General features: G+C 56.7%; 2 protein-coding genes across 2 annotated transcripts; one reads left to right on the top strand and one right to left on the bottom strand.

Annotated features, from left to right (window-relative positions):
• Nucleotides 1-2,040: 2,040 nt before the first annotated feature.
• Gfy (golgi associated olfactory signaling regulator) lies at nucleotides 2,041-4,494 on the top strand. The gene is made up of 3 exons (XM_026406223.2): nucleotides 2,041-3,208; nucleotides 3,697-3,870; nucleotides 4,295-4,494. Exons 1-3 carry the CDS (start codon nucleotides 2,041-2,043, stop codon nucleotides 4,492-4,494), a joined length of 1,542 nt encoding a protein of 513 aa, XP_026262008.2.
• Nucleotides 4,495-5,957: 1,463 nt separating this feature from the next.
• Nucleotides 5,958-15,348, bottom strand: Slc17a7 (solute carrier family 17 member 7). Its single transcript, XM_026406358.2, has 12 exons — nucleotides 15,287-15,348; nucleotides 10,879-11,131; nucleotides 9,798-9,916; nucleotides 9,443-9,557; nucleotides 9,257-9,344; nucleotides 8,970-9,056; nucleotides 8,736-8,878; nucleotides 7,995-8,144; nucleotides 7,730-7,862; nucleotides 6,988-7,098; nucleotides 6,469-6,596; nucleotides 5,958-6,251 (listed from the first exon to the last, which is right to left on the bottom strand). Exons 1-12 carry the CDS (start codon nucleotides 15,346-15,348, stop codon nucleotides 5,958-5,960), a joined length of 1,683 nt encoding a protein of 560 aa, XP_026262143.1.
• Nucleotides 15,349-17,212: the final 1,864 nt, after the last annotated feature.

Raw genomic sequence — 17,212 nt, 5'->3', positions numbered from 1 at the left:
CACAGAGGTGGGCACAGGGTGGGTGTGTCAGAGGGATAAAAATAGAGACTGCAGAAGGACCATAGGAGCAGAAATCAGAGACACAGAAAGAGCCAGGGAAAACAAGAGAGAGGAGGAGAAACAGACAAATGGGAGAAACTGTCACAGGAAGGAAGGACAAAGAGGGTGACCAAGCAAGGGAAGGAGAGGAAGAAAGGAGGCAGCAGAGGAAGAGAGGCACAGGCAGGAAAGGAGACAGAGCCAGGCCCCTGTGGAAGGTGGAGGGAAAATGCTCCCAGAGAGAAGGGAAGGAAAGATAGCAGTAGAGGGGCACAAGTTCAGAGACCCCCCAAGGGAGACAGCAGACAGGGAGCAGGCCCCACAGTAGGGGGAGGCCGAGGCTGGAAGTACCAAAGGGCTTCACGTGGGACATGAGCATCTGAATCCCAGTTCCCCAGAGAGGACATATACAGAGCTTGGATTCTAAGGTCTAGGATTGGATGGGACAGGGACCCTATTTCCTGACTTTGGGAAGGAATTGCTGGGGACCTGGATTCCTGAATCTGGGGAAGGAGGGAGCCGGAGGTCTGCATTCCAGGGTCTGATAGGAAGGAGATGGGGGCCCTGTCTCAGCAGGTTCAGGTAGGAAAGTACCAGGACCTAAATCCTTGGCTTTTGGGGGGTGGGCGAGGCAGAGGGCCAGACCCTTGGTTTCAAAGGGAAAGTAGTTTGGGTCACATCCTCTCCACATCACTCGGTCACTAACTCCCTTCTCCACGCTGTCCCTTTAAGAACCTAAGTGCTGTTGCTAGGTTCCCAGGATCCCTGGGGAGGGGGGTCAGGTGCGTCACTGTGCACCTCTGGGACCCTAGCTCCTGCTGCCCCACCCAGAGTCATTCTGCAGCACTGACAGGTCTTTGCATCTAGCTCTGCTCACCTGCTGTTATCTTGGACACCGTTGAGCAGGTAAGAGACCCCAAGTGACCCTGTCCATCCAGGCATCTGCTGCCTCCACCTGCACCTGACCACAGACCAATGCATCTCTGCTCAGACCAGCCCCTGAAGTGTGGAGATCCTAGCTCCATCCTTGATAAACAGGGAGACCCAAAGCTCCTGCCCCAAAGCTCCCCCTGACCCAGCTGAGGAGTCCAGTCCTCCAGAGCCTATTTCTGGAGGGCCCAGGACTCAGGGCTCCCAAACTCCTTCTAACTGGGCCCAAGAGTTCCAGACCCCTATGTCCTTTCTCCCCCTATTCTCTAGCCCTGCAAGTCTTACTCCCTCAAATGTCTAGCATTTAAACATTCAATCTTTTATTTCTTTATTTATTTTGATACCAGGGATTGAACCCAAGGATGCTTAACCACTGAGCCACATCCTCAGCCCATTTTTATTTTTTTATTTTGAGACAGTCTCACTAGGTTGCTTAGGGCCTCCCTAAATTACTGAGACTGGCTTTGAACCTGCAATCCTCCTGCCTCAGGCTCCCAAATCTCTGGGATTACAGGTGTGAGCCACCATTCCCGGCTTGAACTTCCAGTCTTCTAATCTCTGGAAAGAACCAGGGATTTAAACGTTAGCGCCCTCACCCTGCAGAATCCAGGATCCTGAACCCCCCTCTCTCAGATCCCAGATTCCAGCCCAAAAGCTGTTCCTTGGGTTCCAAGTAAACAATTGTTGAGTCTAGGAGCTCTGGAGGGTTTGTCCCCTGGGAGATCTCACACCCACCATAGTTAAAGTGCAGGATGTAATGGGGCTTAAAGAGGTGTCAGGTTTTTCCAATTTTCTGGGACCTCTTAGAGAAACAGGTAAGGAAATTAACCACCACCCCCAAGAAGCCCAGCGCCTCTGTCTTCCTTAGCGACGGCGCTGACAGCCCTGCAGCCTTTGGGGAGCTGCAATGGGGTTCTGCTCCTTTCCCTGGCATGAAACAGGGCCCTAGAGGGACCTGGTCCACTTGGGAGCCAGTAGAGGTGGCCTCTGGGAGTGGGTGGGGCTTAGGAGGCTTCGACCTTAACCCCTTCCTTCCTGCTCCTCCAACAGCTACAGGCATCTCCCAGAGCTATGAAATCTTTCAACCCGATCCTCTTCCTCCTCGTCTTCCTCCTGGCCCAGCTGGGTTCCAAGGCCGCCCCCTCAGCCTCTCCACCTCTTGACTCTGACTTTAAGGGGATGGACCATCCCTCTGAGACCTCCCCTGGTGCTTCTGAAAATTCCACTAAAGATTGGCCTCACCCAGAATTCCCTGGGACTGTTCATCCCGAGCCCTCTGAGACCCCTAATACGGTTTCTCCTGAGACCTCCCCCTTCCACGTCACTGAGACTCTCACTCTTCACCTCCAAGAAACTTCATACCCCAAGTCCCCTGAGACCCCCAAGCCTGAACTAGACACAACCTCAGTGTCAGCTCCCCTGGATACCCCCAAAACTAACCCCTTCAAAGTGACAGAAACTGCTGAGACTCCCAAACCTGACCCGACTGGAAATCCACACCCAGGATCCCCTGAGGCCCCCAAACCTAATTTCTCAGAAACTTCACACCCAGAATTTCCTGAGATCGCAAACACTGACCCTATACAGACTACACACCAAGAATTCCCAGAGAATCCTCAACTTAACACCACTGAAGTCTCACATGCGAAAACCCCTGAGGCCCCAAATCCTGACGCCACCCAGGCCCTTGATCCCAAATCTCTAGAAAACCAGGACACCAATACCACTGAGATCCCAAAGTCTGAATTCCCTGAAACAAGCCACCCTGACCCTACTGAAAGCCCCCATCCAGAGTCCCTTGTGATCTATGCCAGCCCCACTGACATTCCTCAAACAGAGGCCCCCCCCACCCACTACCAAGATGCAACAGAGATCTCCGTGACCTCTGAGCCTGAAACCTCCACTAGTCTTCACCCAGAAATGCTTATGGCCCTTGACGATGAAGTCACTGCCTTAAATGGACTGCACCTGAACCCCCCAGCAGAGACCCATACAGCCCCACAGCCTGACCTCTCTAAACTGCCCACCTCAGATTCTCCAGGGACCAGTGAGCTGAAGGCCCCTCAGGACTCTGGCCCTAAAGGGCCGGACACTCCTCCTCCCTCAGCCCGGATCGCAGGTCCCCCAGTTTCTCAAGAGCTCCCCAATCAGCAGGCCCCTGCAACACCCCGACCTCAGAGACGCAGCCGAGGTGACAGAGTCAACACTATCATTGTGGTGGAGCGAGTGAAAGAGACTGGTGAGGGGCTGGGCCTGGACCCCCGAGTCTGAGGGAGGAGGCTGGGCCTGGACCCTGGGTCTGAGGGAGGAAGCTGGGCCTGGACCCTGGGTCTGAGGGAGGAGGCTGGGCCTGGACCCTGGGTCTGGGGGAGGAGGCTGGGCCTGGACCCTGGGTCTGGGGGAGGAGGCTGGGCCTGGACCCTGGGTCTGGGGGAGGAGGCTGGGCCTGGACCCTGGGTCTGGGGGAGGAGGCTGGGCCTGGACCCTGGGTCTGGGGGAGGAGGCTGGGCCTGGACCCTGGGTCTGGGGGAGGAGGCTGGGCCTGGACCCTGGGTCTGGGGGAGGAGGCTGGGCCTGGACCCTGGGTCTGGGGGAGGAGGCTGGGCCTGGACCCTGGGTCTGGGGGAGGAGGCTGGGCCTGGACCCTGGGTCTGGGGGAGGAGGCTGGGCCTGGACCCTGGGTCTGGGAGGAAGAAACTAGATTGGATTGCCCCCCTCCTGCTTCAGGCGTGACTCTGGTGGGACGCCCACGTGGCGCGACAGGAGGGGCCCTGTGCCTGTTCTTTGCGGGGACGGGGCTGCTGATCTGCATCTTCCTGCTGCTGTGGTGTCTCTACCGCCGGGCGGCCCAACAGCGGCCCTTCGCACACCACCGGCTCCCCGACGGCGGGGATGAGCCAGGTGAGTCCTGCTTTCCCTGGAAGGTCTGCACGTTTCCTTAACCTTCTGGGCGCTTTAGGGCGCCCTGCCAAAAAATGCAGGACCCCATTCAAGACCAATAAAAGCCCCCCCCCCCAGGCCACGTCCTGCCCTCTAGTTATCTGAAGTCTCACAAACACACCCCAGGTCCTCCCCAGGGCAGTTGGCACCCGCCCCTCCCGCGGTTCTGCAGCAGCCTTGATTGCCCCGCCCCCTTCAAGGCCCCGCCCCTTCCCGCGGAACCACACCCCCTCCGGGTGCCCTCAACCTTTTCTTTAAAAACCAGTTCAAATGGATGGTCGGAATCTCTCCCATCTCCTCATTGTCCCGAGGCCCAGGAGACCGACAGGCCCGGGTCGCCAGGCCCCGTTCTCCTGGGGATGACCCCTCCCCTTTGCTTTCACAGTTTTGCATTTGGACACCCCAAAGGACCCCTACGACCTCTACTTTTATGCGCCGGATGCCTGGGTCCCTTCACACATCGCCACCAAGCAGCCCCCTCCCACACCCCCACTACCACCCAAGCTGCCCCCGCCGCCCCGCGGGGGTCGGCCCCAGCGCCTGGAGTCGCTGTCCCCGACCACGCTCCCCAACAACTTCGTGTGAACCCCTTCCGGGCCCTCTGGGACCCGTGCGTTGCTAAGGGGAGGGAGAACCCAGAGGTCCTGTCCTCCTGGAAGGCTTGGCTGCTTAGTGGACTCCCCAGTAGAGGATCCGAGAAACAGAAACCGCTTTCGCTGATCTGAGAATTGGACTGAGGCCGAATAAACCAGGTGTTCCCACAGCTTGAGACCTCCAACCTGCGTTCTGGGCGCCAGGGGCAGGGTCAGAGTTGGCTGTGACTGAGGAAGAAGGGAGCAGGTGAGTGGCTGGTACTTTGGGATCTCAGGGTGGAGGGCTGGGGCCTGGACCCCTGGGTCTGAGGGAGGAGGCTGAGGGTCAGAATTCCTGTGACCTTACAACCCAGGACAACTGAGTCTGTACACCAAAGCATTTTATTGGAGTGGGGCAGGGCAGGATTTACAATCACAGAGACAGACACCAAGACACGACCCTGCCCCAGGAAAAACACTCCTTTCCCCAGTCCCACTCCCTTTCCTGGGATTCTGTGACTTCTCCTACATATGTTCCCCAAATTCTAAACTGAAAGAGGGGTATCTGAGAGGGGAAGGATCCCAGACTTTAAGTCATTTAGCCCCTGAGGGACACAACAAATGGCCACTGAGAAACTTCGGGTAGTCTGATACCACCCAGGAGAATAAAGTGCAAGGAATTGGGGGAAGTGGGGGCATCTTGAAACCACCATGGGGAAGTTCAATGGTGGTGGCTTCAAACCATTGAATTAATAGACTAGAGCAGCCACTATTTAGACCTGAAAACTGTATCAGAAAAAGTGCACGGGGGAGGGGAGGAAGGCATGTTGTTAAAACTGCCTTTTTGGTTGTTTCCCTGGACGCTGTGCAAAGCTAGGGAGAAGGTTGGTGAATTTGGTGCATCAGCAGAATCTGCTGGTGGTAGGGGGGAGGGGGGAGGGGTTGAAACCGCCGTTTTTCCCTCAGAAACGCTGGTGAGAATGAATCCCTGGAATGGCGGGGATGGGGAATTGGTAAACCAGCCTAGGAAAATGCAGAAGAGTAAGGAGAGATTTGGAAATTCTAGAGGAGGACCTTGAACTTTTCTGGGGAGGGGGACTGAGGAATCTCAGGGATTAACCTGAGAGTCTCTGGGGTTAAAGGAAAGGAGGGGGTGCCTCAAAACCACAAGAGTAAAAGATTGAACTGTCGGTTCAAATAAAGCCCTGAAAGGAGAGATTTGAAACCACTGAGGCAGAACAAGTAGAGAAGGGAAACTTCAAGGGGAATTGGGTATTCTTGAAACTGCCAGTCTGCAGCTTCACTCCCCCTGAGAGGCAGTTGGGAAGGGAAGAGGTTTTGACAGCACTGGGGATAAGGGAAAGTGCTTCTTAGGCCTGGCAGAACAGAGGAGTGGGGTTTCTTGACACTGCCACTCAGGCCAGAGATGTATGAAGTGGAGGTCCTGGAAACTGCCATTCAGTGGGAGGCACATGGTCAGTAGTCCCGGACAGGGGGTGGGGGCCTGGGAGGCTGAACCGTGCTGTGGGTTGCCCCATAGGAAGGAGGGGGAGCCGGGGGTGCTCCAGGGGGCTCCGCTTCATCCTCCATTTCACTTTCATCACTGCCAGCCAGCTGGTCATGGCCAACGAACCCACACTTCTCTTCACTCATCTCTTCGGGCTCTGCCCATGGCTGCTTCTCTCCAGAGGCAAAGACCCCATAGAAGATGACACCCCCATAGTGCACCAGGGAGGCTATTAGGAACACGTACTGCCACTCCTCCCGAGTCTGTATGTGGGACAACAGAGGATCAGGTCAAGTAAGAGGACAGACAGACAGGGGTAGAGCGTGGACAAGGTGGGGGCTTTGGGGGGGATAAGCAAAGAAAGGGAGGCTGAGGTTCTGAGAGCAGAAAGGGCAAGCAGTGGAGCCCAGGTGACACACGTGGTCAAGAAACAGCCAGGCATACATCTGGAGGGCAAGGGAGCCAGGTCTGCCCACTGACCTTGTGCTTAGTCATGGCACCCACGATGATAGGGCACACCATGCCTGACAACGTGCCCACGCCGTTGGAAATGCCCATGAGGATGCTGGCATAGCGCGGAGCGATGTCCAGGTGGTTCACGTTGAACCCTGGCATGGAGGCAAGCCACCAGGCTTCACACCAGGGACTCCCACAGGATGTCCCTGACCCCCAGGGCAACTTCCTCTTTTTTATGGGGGGGAGGATACCCGGGAATTGAACCCAGGAATCACTTAATCACTGAGCCACATCCCCAGCCCATTTCATTTTCATTTTGAGACAGGGTCTCCATAAATTGCTTAGGGCCTCATTAGTTGCTGAGGCTGGCTTTGAACTTTATCCTCCGGCCTCAGCCTCTGGAGCCACTGAACCCCCCCCCCACACACACACACACACACTCTTTAGTCCACCTTTTGTAAGGCAGGAAGGTCCATTTCTGAGCCAGGAAGCTCCCTATATGTCTGACCAACACCCCACAAGCTGTGGATCTGCGGTTCTCACCAGAGATGGCGAAGCCACTGAAGCCCACCGCAAGGACCAGGAAGGAGATGGCCACGCCTTTGGAGTGCGAGTAGCCGACCACCAACAGCAGCGTGGCTTCCATGCCAAAGCCTAAGGAGGGCCGTGTCTCCTGAGTGCCCGCCAAGGCGGGGTGCAGGCTGCCCCAGACCCCCTGCCCAGACCGGTTCCCATCCCAATCTTTCTCTGTTCATCCCAGATGGGTGACCTCTGTACTGGGGGCCCAGGATTTTTCTCTCATTCCTCCAGACCCAGGAGCAGGCCCCTGGTTTCCCAAGACCAGCCTTTGCCACAGTCCCCTAAGTAAGCCACACCCGGAAGCTGCAAGATCTGAACCACATTTGTGCACCTTCATGCCCTCCCTCTGTCACCGCCCCCCAACACACACACACACACACACACACACACACACACACTCAGTAGACAGCATGCCCCCTGCAGATCCCTGCCACTCATCCCTAATGTCCTGCTCTGCCCAGTCACTTGAAGGCCCACCCTTTCATACCCATCTTGGTCTCCAACACCCGCCTTGCCCTTACACGCTTGGCCTCTGAGACTGGTGCATGAGAATCTGCTCCTTGCAGGCCTGCCTTCATCCCTCCAACCCAGCTATGCCAACCCCGCGCTGTGGCATTAACCGCTCCTTTGACTACGCACAGGACACCCACTCATTGCATTTGCCAAACACCTCTCTGCTCCGAGGGGGAGGTCCCAGACCACTCACCCCCGCAGTTCATCAACTTGCGCACGTTGGTGGTGGACATGATACGGCGGCTCCGCAGGAAGTCCGCAATCTGACCCCCGATGGGCACGATGATAGTCATGACCAGATGGGGCAGCGCTGACACCAGGCCCACCTGCAGGAGCAGGTGTTGGGGTGCCGTCAGAGATTGCTGATTGGCTGTCTCTGCCTGCAGATGCTCCACCGGCTTCTCCCTGCCTGGGAATCCCTCTCTCACCCCCGCCGCTAGCCCTCCTCCTGGGCCTACCTTGCTGATCTCAAAGCCAAACACTTCTTCAAAGTACGCGGGCTGGGAGATGAGGAGCAGGTAGAATGTCCAACTGCGGCAGAAGTTAGCCACGATGATGGCATAGACTGGCATAGACGTGAAGAAGCGCCTCCAGGGTGTGTTAAATTTCTGGGGGTTGGGGAATGGGAGAGGCCGCTAAGATGGAGACAGAGCTAGGTGCTTCTCCGTGTCCCTCCAGTGACCCCACTATAGTCCCGTAGAGATCCGTGGATCCTGAACTCACTGAAGCTTCTAGGGATCTAAGGGCACCGGCCATCCTGTTTCCCCATGGGGACCCCAAGGGATTTCAACCTCACCACAATATTTCAGGGATGAAGGGGTGGATCCTGGCTCTCCTGTGGCCTCTCAGGTTCTCAGGTGCAGCCCTATGAGACCCTCAGGGACCCATATACATTGAACCCAGGAGTTTCTCTATTCGTCACACCCCCTAAATCTAAATTCATCCACCCCAAGGACTAGCAAACCCCCCACCTTCGGATCCTCCGGCTGCTTCGAACCCCACCTCACTAGCAGTTCCAATCCCACCCACCTCCCGACCTAACCCCGCCCCCAGCACCTGCTAATCCCGTCCTCCAGGGAGCGTAATGGGCTCCTAGATTCTAGTTTTTGTGTTCCAGTCCTGTCTCCTCAAGTCTACAGGGACCCGCCGTCACGTTCGAGCCCAGACATCCCTCCCGCCCGCCCAGCTTGGCCCCGGACCGTGAGAGGGTTCATGAGTTTGGCGCTCTCGCCGATGGCGTCCTCGATGTACTTGCGCTCCTCCTCGGAGATGCTGGGGTGCAGTGCAGGGGACTCATAGGAGACAAGCAACCAGAACAGATACCAGAAGATCCCGAAGCTGCCTGAAGGGGGTCAGGAGGGCATGGGAACGGGGTGACGACGGGCCCCGCTCCGCCCCAGAGCCACCTGGAACCAGGCGTCGGGGGCCCTCACCATAGACGTAGAAAACAGAGCTCCATCCCGAATACTGCACCAAGACCCCGGCGAGGGGCATCGCGACCACCGCCCCAGCATAGGAACCTAAGGAAGAGGACGCTGGCTAGAAAACTGGCTCATCTTCCCTGGGCTCACAATGTGGACCCTCGGACCTCGCCTTTCTGGGACCCCAAGGGATTTCAACCCTTAAATAGCGCAACTTAAAGTAGCGGAAAGTCTGAAGGAAAGACCACACCCCTTCTCCCTCGGATGCAGGAACTGGGTCCTCAGCTCCTTTCTCTCACCGCAAAAGGCTGTCGTCGCCAGGCGACTCCGTTCTAAGGGAGGGGCCCATTTGCTCCAGATCCCGTGGCAGGCAGGGTAGGTGACCCCCTAGGTAGAAAAAAAAAAAAAAAAAAAAAAAAAAAACAAGGTCAATGAGAAGAGGCAGGGTCGGATAGGGGGCGGGGTCGTACGAGGCTGGGCTTTACCTCTACCAACCCCTGCAGGATCCTCACGAAGATGACACAGCCATAGTGGACGCGGGCAGCTGAAGGGATCAGCATGTTTAGAGTGGAGGTAGCCACAATGGCAAAACCGAAAACCCTGGTGGGAAGGGTGGGAGAGAAAGATTTCTAGGAGGCCCTCCCCGCCCACACCAGGCCGGGCCCCAGGTTCACTAGAATCCCTGGTCCCACCTATTCCGTGATTCCCACCTTCCACGATGACAAGCCCTGCCCCAAACTCGGGCTCCTCCCATTTCCCTGGAGGCAGATCCCCAAGTTCAAGACACACTAACTCCTCTCAACTGTAGTTTCCAGCCACCTTGAGTCCCCACCACCATACCTGTTGGCGGCGAATTTTTGGCAGATAAATCCTCCAGGAATCTGAGTGACAATGTAGCCCCAGAAAAAGGAGCCGTGTATGAGGCCGACAGTCTCTGGATCCCAGCTGAACTGGGCTTTCTGCGGGCCAAAAGGCACATCAAACCAGCCGCCCTGCCCCAGGCCCTGCCCTCCACCAATCACCGTCTACAGAATTAGCCCCTTGGCCAATCAGCCGCAAGGATACCCTCCCACCCCCAAACACATGCCAATCAAATATCAGACCATCTTCTGTCAGTCGACTAATCGCTATTCACGTTTCAAGGACGAGGACTACCACCTTAATAACGGGCCCATTGCTGCCTAGAATGTTCCTTCCACCTGCTTTCCTACCTCAGTACCCTTCCCTGAATGTTCCAGGGCCCATAGCATGCGTGTGTCTCTCTACGTCTATTCATCTTATAACCTGTTTGTGGGATGACCTGGTTACGGTTTGGGCAGGGACAAGGAGCTGCTAAATTAGGCGTGGTCCTGATTGGAAGGAAACAAAAGGAGGACCTCTGGTAGGTAGTCCACAGTCCAAACCAGGATTTTTCCCTGCTGAGGCAGGGGCATGGCCTCTACTATAATGAACTTAAAATAGTGGAAAGTCTGAGTCGGGGCGAGGTTTTAGGACAGCCAGAGCAGATGGGACAGAACTTAGGGGGCAGCGGGACTTCAGAAAATACAGGATCAAGTTTAGGGAGGAATTTGAGATAGGCCTGGGATTAAGTAGATGTGAGCCAGGAACATGAGCGTGGGGCACAGGCGTGAACAAAATTACTGGTAGGTATGAAATGGAAAAGAGATAACACATAGGGGACCTAATGGTGGGACAGAGTCTATTTTTTGCAATCAGGGACCCAAAAGGGGGCAGAGCTTCATTTAGATCTGGGCGGAGCTTAGGAAGTGGAGAGACCAGAAGCCAGATTAGAGCTAAGGAGTGAAACAGTCCAAGGCACTGAGGCTGTGGTTGGGAGGGGCGTGGCCTGGACCGAGTGTAAGCGAATGTGACATCATCGGGGTGTGGGCAAGGTTAACCCCGGGGCTCGGTCCTGAGCTACCTGCACCACCACGTGACCCCCACGGTGGGTCGTGCTGTTGTTGACCATGGAGACGATGGCCACGCCCAGGTTGCAGCGGATGCCAAAGCTGATGCAAAAGCCCAGACCGCTCATGATGGCGATAATGTAGCGGCGAGGGAGGCCAAAACAGGTGCAGTCCACAACCGGAGGGTCCCGGGTCTGCGTTGTCACCGGGCGCCCATCAGCACTCAGCTCCAGTGTCTCGGCACCTTCCTGTCGCTTCTCCAGAAGGCTTTAGGGCAACAAGAGTCAAAGACTCAGAAGTCCTCACCCCCAGCCCCCAGCTCCCTGTGACATAGGAGTCCAGTGCAAAGGCTCCTGCTTTTGAGAACCAGAATTCTAAGCCCTCACCCCCTTCTTTGCTAGGAGTCCAAGTCCCTGGATCTCTTATCTCCCCGTGATCCAGGAATCTGGTCCCCATCCATCTCCCTTTAACCAGGAAATGGGATCCCCAACCCTCCCCTCCCTCAGGCTCAGGCATGAAGATTCTTGCCCTGTTAACCTCCAACGCTGACATCTCTCTCAACTCAGGACTTCTAGACCAAAGATCCCTTTGAGATCCAAGAGACTATGTCACCAACACCCACTCCAGGGCCCAAATACTCTCCCAGCCCCCTCTTCCAGACCTCAGTCTATTTAAGGAAGCAGAGGTGCCAAGGAGAAACCTCAGCAAAGGTGTCAAAAGAACAGATGCTTCCCAGCTACCCCTGCCCTCCCCCATGGCGTGCCCTTCCCTGCTTCCAGGCCCCAGGTGTGGGGCTGACACCCAGCTGACTCCACCACTGCCACCAGAATCCCATTGCCCAGAACAAGGGGGTAGGGAGAAGGCCAGCGGGCCCAGGAATCAGGCAGCCCAGCCTGGGCATCCCTGGGGGACCTGGAGTTCAGACTGTCAGCCTAGGGCATAGGGAGGGGGAATGGCGGGTGGTGTCCTGGCAGGGGACAGATGGCCCTGGTAGGGAGATTGGCTCATTCCCCAGCGTGATTCTCGCCCCCGCCCATTCTGGATCCAGGATTGAGTCTGTGATGATGGATAGGGCACTTGGAGGGCCGCCTCAAACCCAGAGAGAGGCTGCAGGGAAAAAAGAGATGTCTTGAGACAGGTGGGGAAGACCCAAAAGGAGCGGAATAGAGAGAGCCAGGTCAGAAACACAGGAGAGGGAGAGAGGGAGAGTGTGGAGGACACACCCCCCGAGAGAGGGGCACAGAAACCCAGAGAGAGTGGGACAGAGGCCCAGAGAGAGGAGGCAGAGAGCCAGAGAGGAGGACAGATAAACAGGGAGGGAGCAGGACAGAGACCCAGAGAGGGAGGCAGAGACCCAGAGAGATAAGAACCAAACTCAGGACAGAGGACATGGATGCTGAGGGAGGGGACAGACACTCCAAATGTTGAAAGATGGAGAAGCTAGGAGACACAGGCGAGGCCGGCTGGGGACTGATGTGTGAGGTGTGGCCCCTCTCTGAGGCGGGTAAGCAGCTAGGGTATCGGGCTGGATCCCAGGAAGGGGCTAGAACAGATGGAGGCGAGGGAGACTGGGACGGGGGAGGAAAGAACAGCCAGACGGTCTGGGGGGAGGGAAGTGGAAGAGATGAGAAAACACAGCCATGCTCCCATCCTGGAACTTAAGGAGGTGGGGAGGGGCGGGTAAGAACAGGAGAGGTTAGAAAGAGGGAAGAGTGGACAGACTTGGGGGGAAGAGGACTGAGACCCAGAGAGAGCAGACAGAGATCTGAGACAGGTGGAACTGGAACCCCTAGAATGAATAATATGCAGGGACTCCCCTCAGGTACCCCCTGTCAGAACATGTCACCCAATGAGACTAGGTCTTGACCCATCTGGATATCAGATATTTGACCCTGAAATCCAAGATGTGATTGCAGCCCCTGAAATGTGATATTCATGGTGTATATTGTGAGATATCAGATCTCAAACCAAGATTTTATAATTGGGGGTCTCAGTATTCCACATCTATAAAATGGGGGCAAGATTAGCAAGTTATTAAAGAGGAACTGACAAGGTGATGGTAACTGTTTAGAAGACCAGCAATGCAGACAATAGAACAGAGAGGGAAGAGTCTGGGTGCAGATCCCCCTCCTGTCTCTCTGGGTGTCTGTCCTCCACACATTCCCCTCTTTGGAGAGACTCCTCGACCTCAGGCATGGGGACTCAGCAATGAGGAGAAGCAACGTTTAAGAGGCAGCTGACCAAAATGGAGAGGAGGTCTCAATTGCCCTTTCTCAGGAATGCACACTCTCTGTCTCCTTACGTCCTTTTGCTTTTCTCTTCCCATTGTACAACAAGGAAAGTGAGGTCCAGAAAGCAGAATCAAGGTCATCACAAGAATAGCAATAGCAATGGGGGCTGGAGATGTGGCTCAGTGGTTAAGCATCCCTGGGTTCAATCCCCCCCCCAAAAAAAAGAATAGCAATGGGGCCTGGTCCTTCTTGGCCCTCATCTCCTTAGCTTTGCTCCAGCCAGTGTCTGACTCTCAGAAAGGAGGTATTCTGGCTCCTCTCTCCCTGCATTCCCCTTCCTCCCATGTCCTTGTCCCAAGTCTCTCTGGGTACTGTCTGTTTCCTGGCCCAAGCGTCCTCCACCCACTCTAGCATCACTCATCTCGAGGAAAATCTGCAGCTTCTGTACCAGGCTGAGGAGGGAGACTAGACTGATCTGGGTTCAAATGACAGGTCTTGTACTCAGCCATTGACACCCCCACTCCCAAATGAACCTAGAGGATGACATGGGATGTGGGTTGGAAGAGGCATTCTCCCCTCTTCTCCAGCCTTCAAAGGGAACCCTGGGCTTTGGATGCAAATGCTCTTCTCTGCACCAACTAACTCCCTGCTCAGTGTCCTGGCCTGAGCTCTGAACTCTGGGGTCTCTGGGGACCGAGGAAGCAGTTCAGCGAGGTGAGGGTAAGGCAGAGATCGACTGAGAGAAACCCAGACACAGATGAGGAACTGAGAAGCACAGACTGAGGGAGGGGGCCTAAGGAGCACATCCCTCCCGCTGCCGCCCCCCAGCCCCCTCCACCAGCACATCTCTCTCGCTCTCCTGACTTCGCACTGATGTATTTTGAGAAACTCGTGAAAGGAGGCGAGAAAAAGGGTGGGGAGGGGATGGAAAACTGGGAAAAAGAAGGAGTGAAGTGCTCTCAGCTCCCCCTCTACACCCCCCCACACTGCGCCATCCCCCTGCCTCCTCCCTCTGTCCAGCCTTATTCCTGTCTCTCATGTTACTAAAGGGTGGGGTAACTTTGGAGCTAGGAGGTGATCTGCAGCAAGCAGGACTAATGTCAGACTTAGAAAGGACTTGAATGGCGTAGTGAGATGAACTGAGGATCAACCAAAGGTGGCATTGGGGCTGTGGGTCAAGGGCACAGGGTCTGAGGGCATGGGGGCAGAGGCACAGTGTTGAGGAGGCTGTCTCCTCCCTGCACTGTGGCCAGGTATTTTTAGGTTTCTCCGCAGCTGAGTAATTTCTCTGACTTGGAGCCAGAGCTGGGGTTGGGTGAGAGACTGCAGGGGATGTGTCCATACTACCCTGAGGGACACCCAGGTCACTGGAATCACCACCCTGGATGGGAGGAAGTCCCTCTCAGCTCTAGCCTGTATCCTTTGGGAAGTCTGTCCTACCCCAGAAGCCTAATTTTTTGGACTGCAACTGCCTTCTCCCCCAGGGACCCAGGATACCCTGGCCTCTGCCCCCCCCAGCTTAACCCCCCTCAAGGACAAGGACCTGTGGGCCCCAATCCGCTTTAGCTTCAGATTAAACTCCCCGAGAGACAGAAAGTGAGAAAGACACAGAAAGATGGAGATACCCAGGGTGGGGAAATACAACTCAGAGAGGCAGGAAGCAGAGATCCAGATAAAGAGGGGACAGAATCCCAAAGAAGGTGGTACCATAGATTCAGTGAAGAGGAAAGACCCAGAGTCAGGTCCAGAGTCAGGAGTTTATAATAGAGACCTACTGACAGCAATGGTCAGAGAAGAGCCGGAGGAGCAAGCCCTGGGACTGGGATGGAGATCCAAAAAAAAAAAGAGGGGACAGGAACCCAGAGATAAATGTGAAGAGACCCAGAGAGAGTGGTACAGAGACCCTCAGAAACAGAACAGTGACCCTGAGCAAGGGAGATGTACAGTCCCCGAGAAAGAGCAGCGCCCAGGGTGCCGTGAGGTGTAGAAAGAAATGAATGAGGTAATGGACAGACTGGACGGGGAGAACGGAGCTTTTGGAAACTAAGCGAGAAAAACTGGACAGATGGGAGGACCCCCGACACACCACCCTAGGGTATTGCCTTGTCTGTTTGTCCTGCTACCAGGTGGGAATGAGCATTCTCCTGGGACCCTCACACTCTTCCCCTCCCAAGACCTCCACCAGGCTCACCGGTGCAGCTTCCCGAGGGCGCGACCCGCTAGCTTCCGAAACTCTTCCTGGCGGAACTCCATGGTGACTGCCCCTGACGCCGGTGCCCCCACCGATCCCCCCGCCCGCGGGCCCGGGCGGCCGCGTCCGGGCTCCCGGGGTCCGCCCCGGCCCGGCCGGCCCCGCAGCTCCGCTCGGGGGGGAAGGAGGCTGCGAGTGCCGGCTGCCTGGGGGCTGTCACAGGACTCAGCACCGGGGGCGGGGCGGGGCAGGGGCGCAGAGAGGCCCCGCCTCGGCACACGCTAGATCCCGCCCCCTATATTTCAGGCACGCCCCTTTCCCAGCCCTCCCACCCTCGGTCTCCGCCTGTCCATTCCAAGACGACTCCTCTAATTTCTGAACTCCCTCGGAATTACATCGCCCCCCAAGATGCCTCCCGCGTTTCACCCTCCCTGGGTCCTTCCACCCAGATTTTCTCTCCGCTTCTGAATTCTCTTCCTCATCCTAGATTTGGCTCCCCACTTCAGCGCCCCCCGAGTTCCCTCCTGCACTTTCATCCCCTGGATTCCATCCTCCCACTCCCGTCCCTCACTGCTTCTGTAGCCCACTTCCACCTCGCCCCGAATTCTGGCCCCCACTCAGTTCACTCCCATCCCGCCCCATCTCCGGGTCCAGCGTTCTCATACAGACGTCGTTTTCCTCTCCTTTAGGGAATTCTTTCTCTCAGTTCCCGCCCCTTCATCTATTCACACATTGTCCCCTCCAGTTTCACTCCACCCGATTTCTTCATCCTTGGGTTCCATTCCTCCCCCGCCCCCCCAATCCCGCAGCCTCTCAGTTCTACTTCTCCGCTCGCCTCGACCCTCTCCCAGCTCCTTCTCATTCCACCCTCTGAATTTCTTTCCTTACTGTTATATCCGCCCCCATTGCCCGTAGAGACCTCCGAGGTTCTCTCCCTACTCGGTGTTCTCTCCCCACGCCCCTGGAATGGCTGCGCTTTGGGCTCCGTCCTAGCTCCCCGGGATCTACTCCGCTCTTTAGGTGGTGTCCTCTCGGGTTGAACTCGGGCTCCGCCTGTGTCCCCGCCCCCTAGGTACCCCCGCCCTCAGAGTTCTCTCGCCGCCTTCGGGGATCTGTCCCTTTCCCCTGAGCCTGTCCTCCCCGGGGTCTGTCTCGCCCGGAGTTCTGCTTTGGCCCGGGACTGTCCCCGCCCTCCACCCCTGGATTCCAGCCCCGCCCCGGACAGTTCTCCAGCCCAGCCCCTCCGGGCTGAGTATACATCCAGATCCAGGCTCCAGCTGGGTGCTCCTTTCCCCACCGCCTCCCCGCATCGGGTCGCAAATGCATTTGAGATTAAATTTTCATGATGCGGCCAGCGAAGAGGTGAGAGGAGCAGACGGCGCGGCGGGCGGGCGCCGACCAGCCGGGAAACCACCGACCACCGTGTCCTCGGGCCTCCAGGAGGGACTGGCTGGGTCTCTGGTTCTCACAGTTTTGCCTGTGCTTGGCAAACTCCCGGATCCCCGGGAGAAGACTGAGTCGGAACTCCTGGGTCCGGGGAGAAGCGGCGAAGCCATTCAGACGCGCCACCCTGTGGTAGCGAGTCCGGGGCTGGGAGCGGAGGCGGCGGCTGGGGCTCGCGGCCAGGTGTGAGGGAGGAGCAGATGGTGCAGGGGAGGGAGTGGGAAGGGGGCCCCCGTCGCTGCCAAATCCTGGCCCTCGCCGGAACCATCACCATGGAGACCAAGGAAGGAGGAAAGGACGCAGCTCCACACTTTTTCCAGACGTAGGAATGAGTTCCTCGGCTGCTCAGGGAGGGTCCCCATCCGAACTACAAGTCCCAGAGGCCGCTGGACCTCAGGAGAGTTCATCTGACCCCATTTCTGCTGGGGAAGGGCAGTTGGGAGATGTAGTCCTTGGAGCCAAACTGATGAGGGTGCGTTGCGC

Source organism: Urocitellus parryii, chromosome 15 (genome assembly GCF_045843805.1).
Source record: "Urocitellus parryii isolate mUroPar1 chromosome 15, mUroPar1.hap1, whole genome shotgun sequence".
Classification (NCBI taxonomy): domain Eukaryota; kingdom Metazoa; phylum Chordata; class Mammalia; order Rodentia; family Sciuridae; genus Urocitellus; species Urocitellus parryii.
This window is presented reverse-complemented; position numbering and strand designations above follow the sequence as displayed.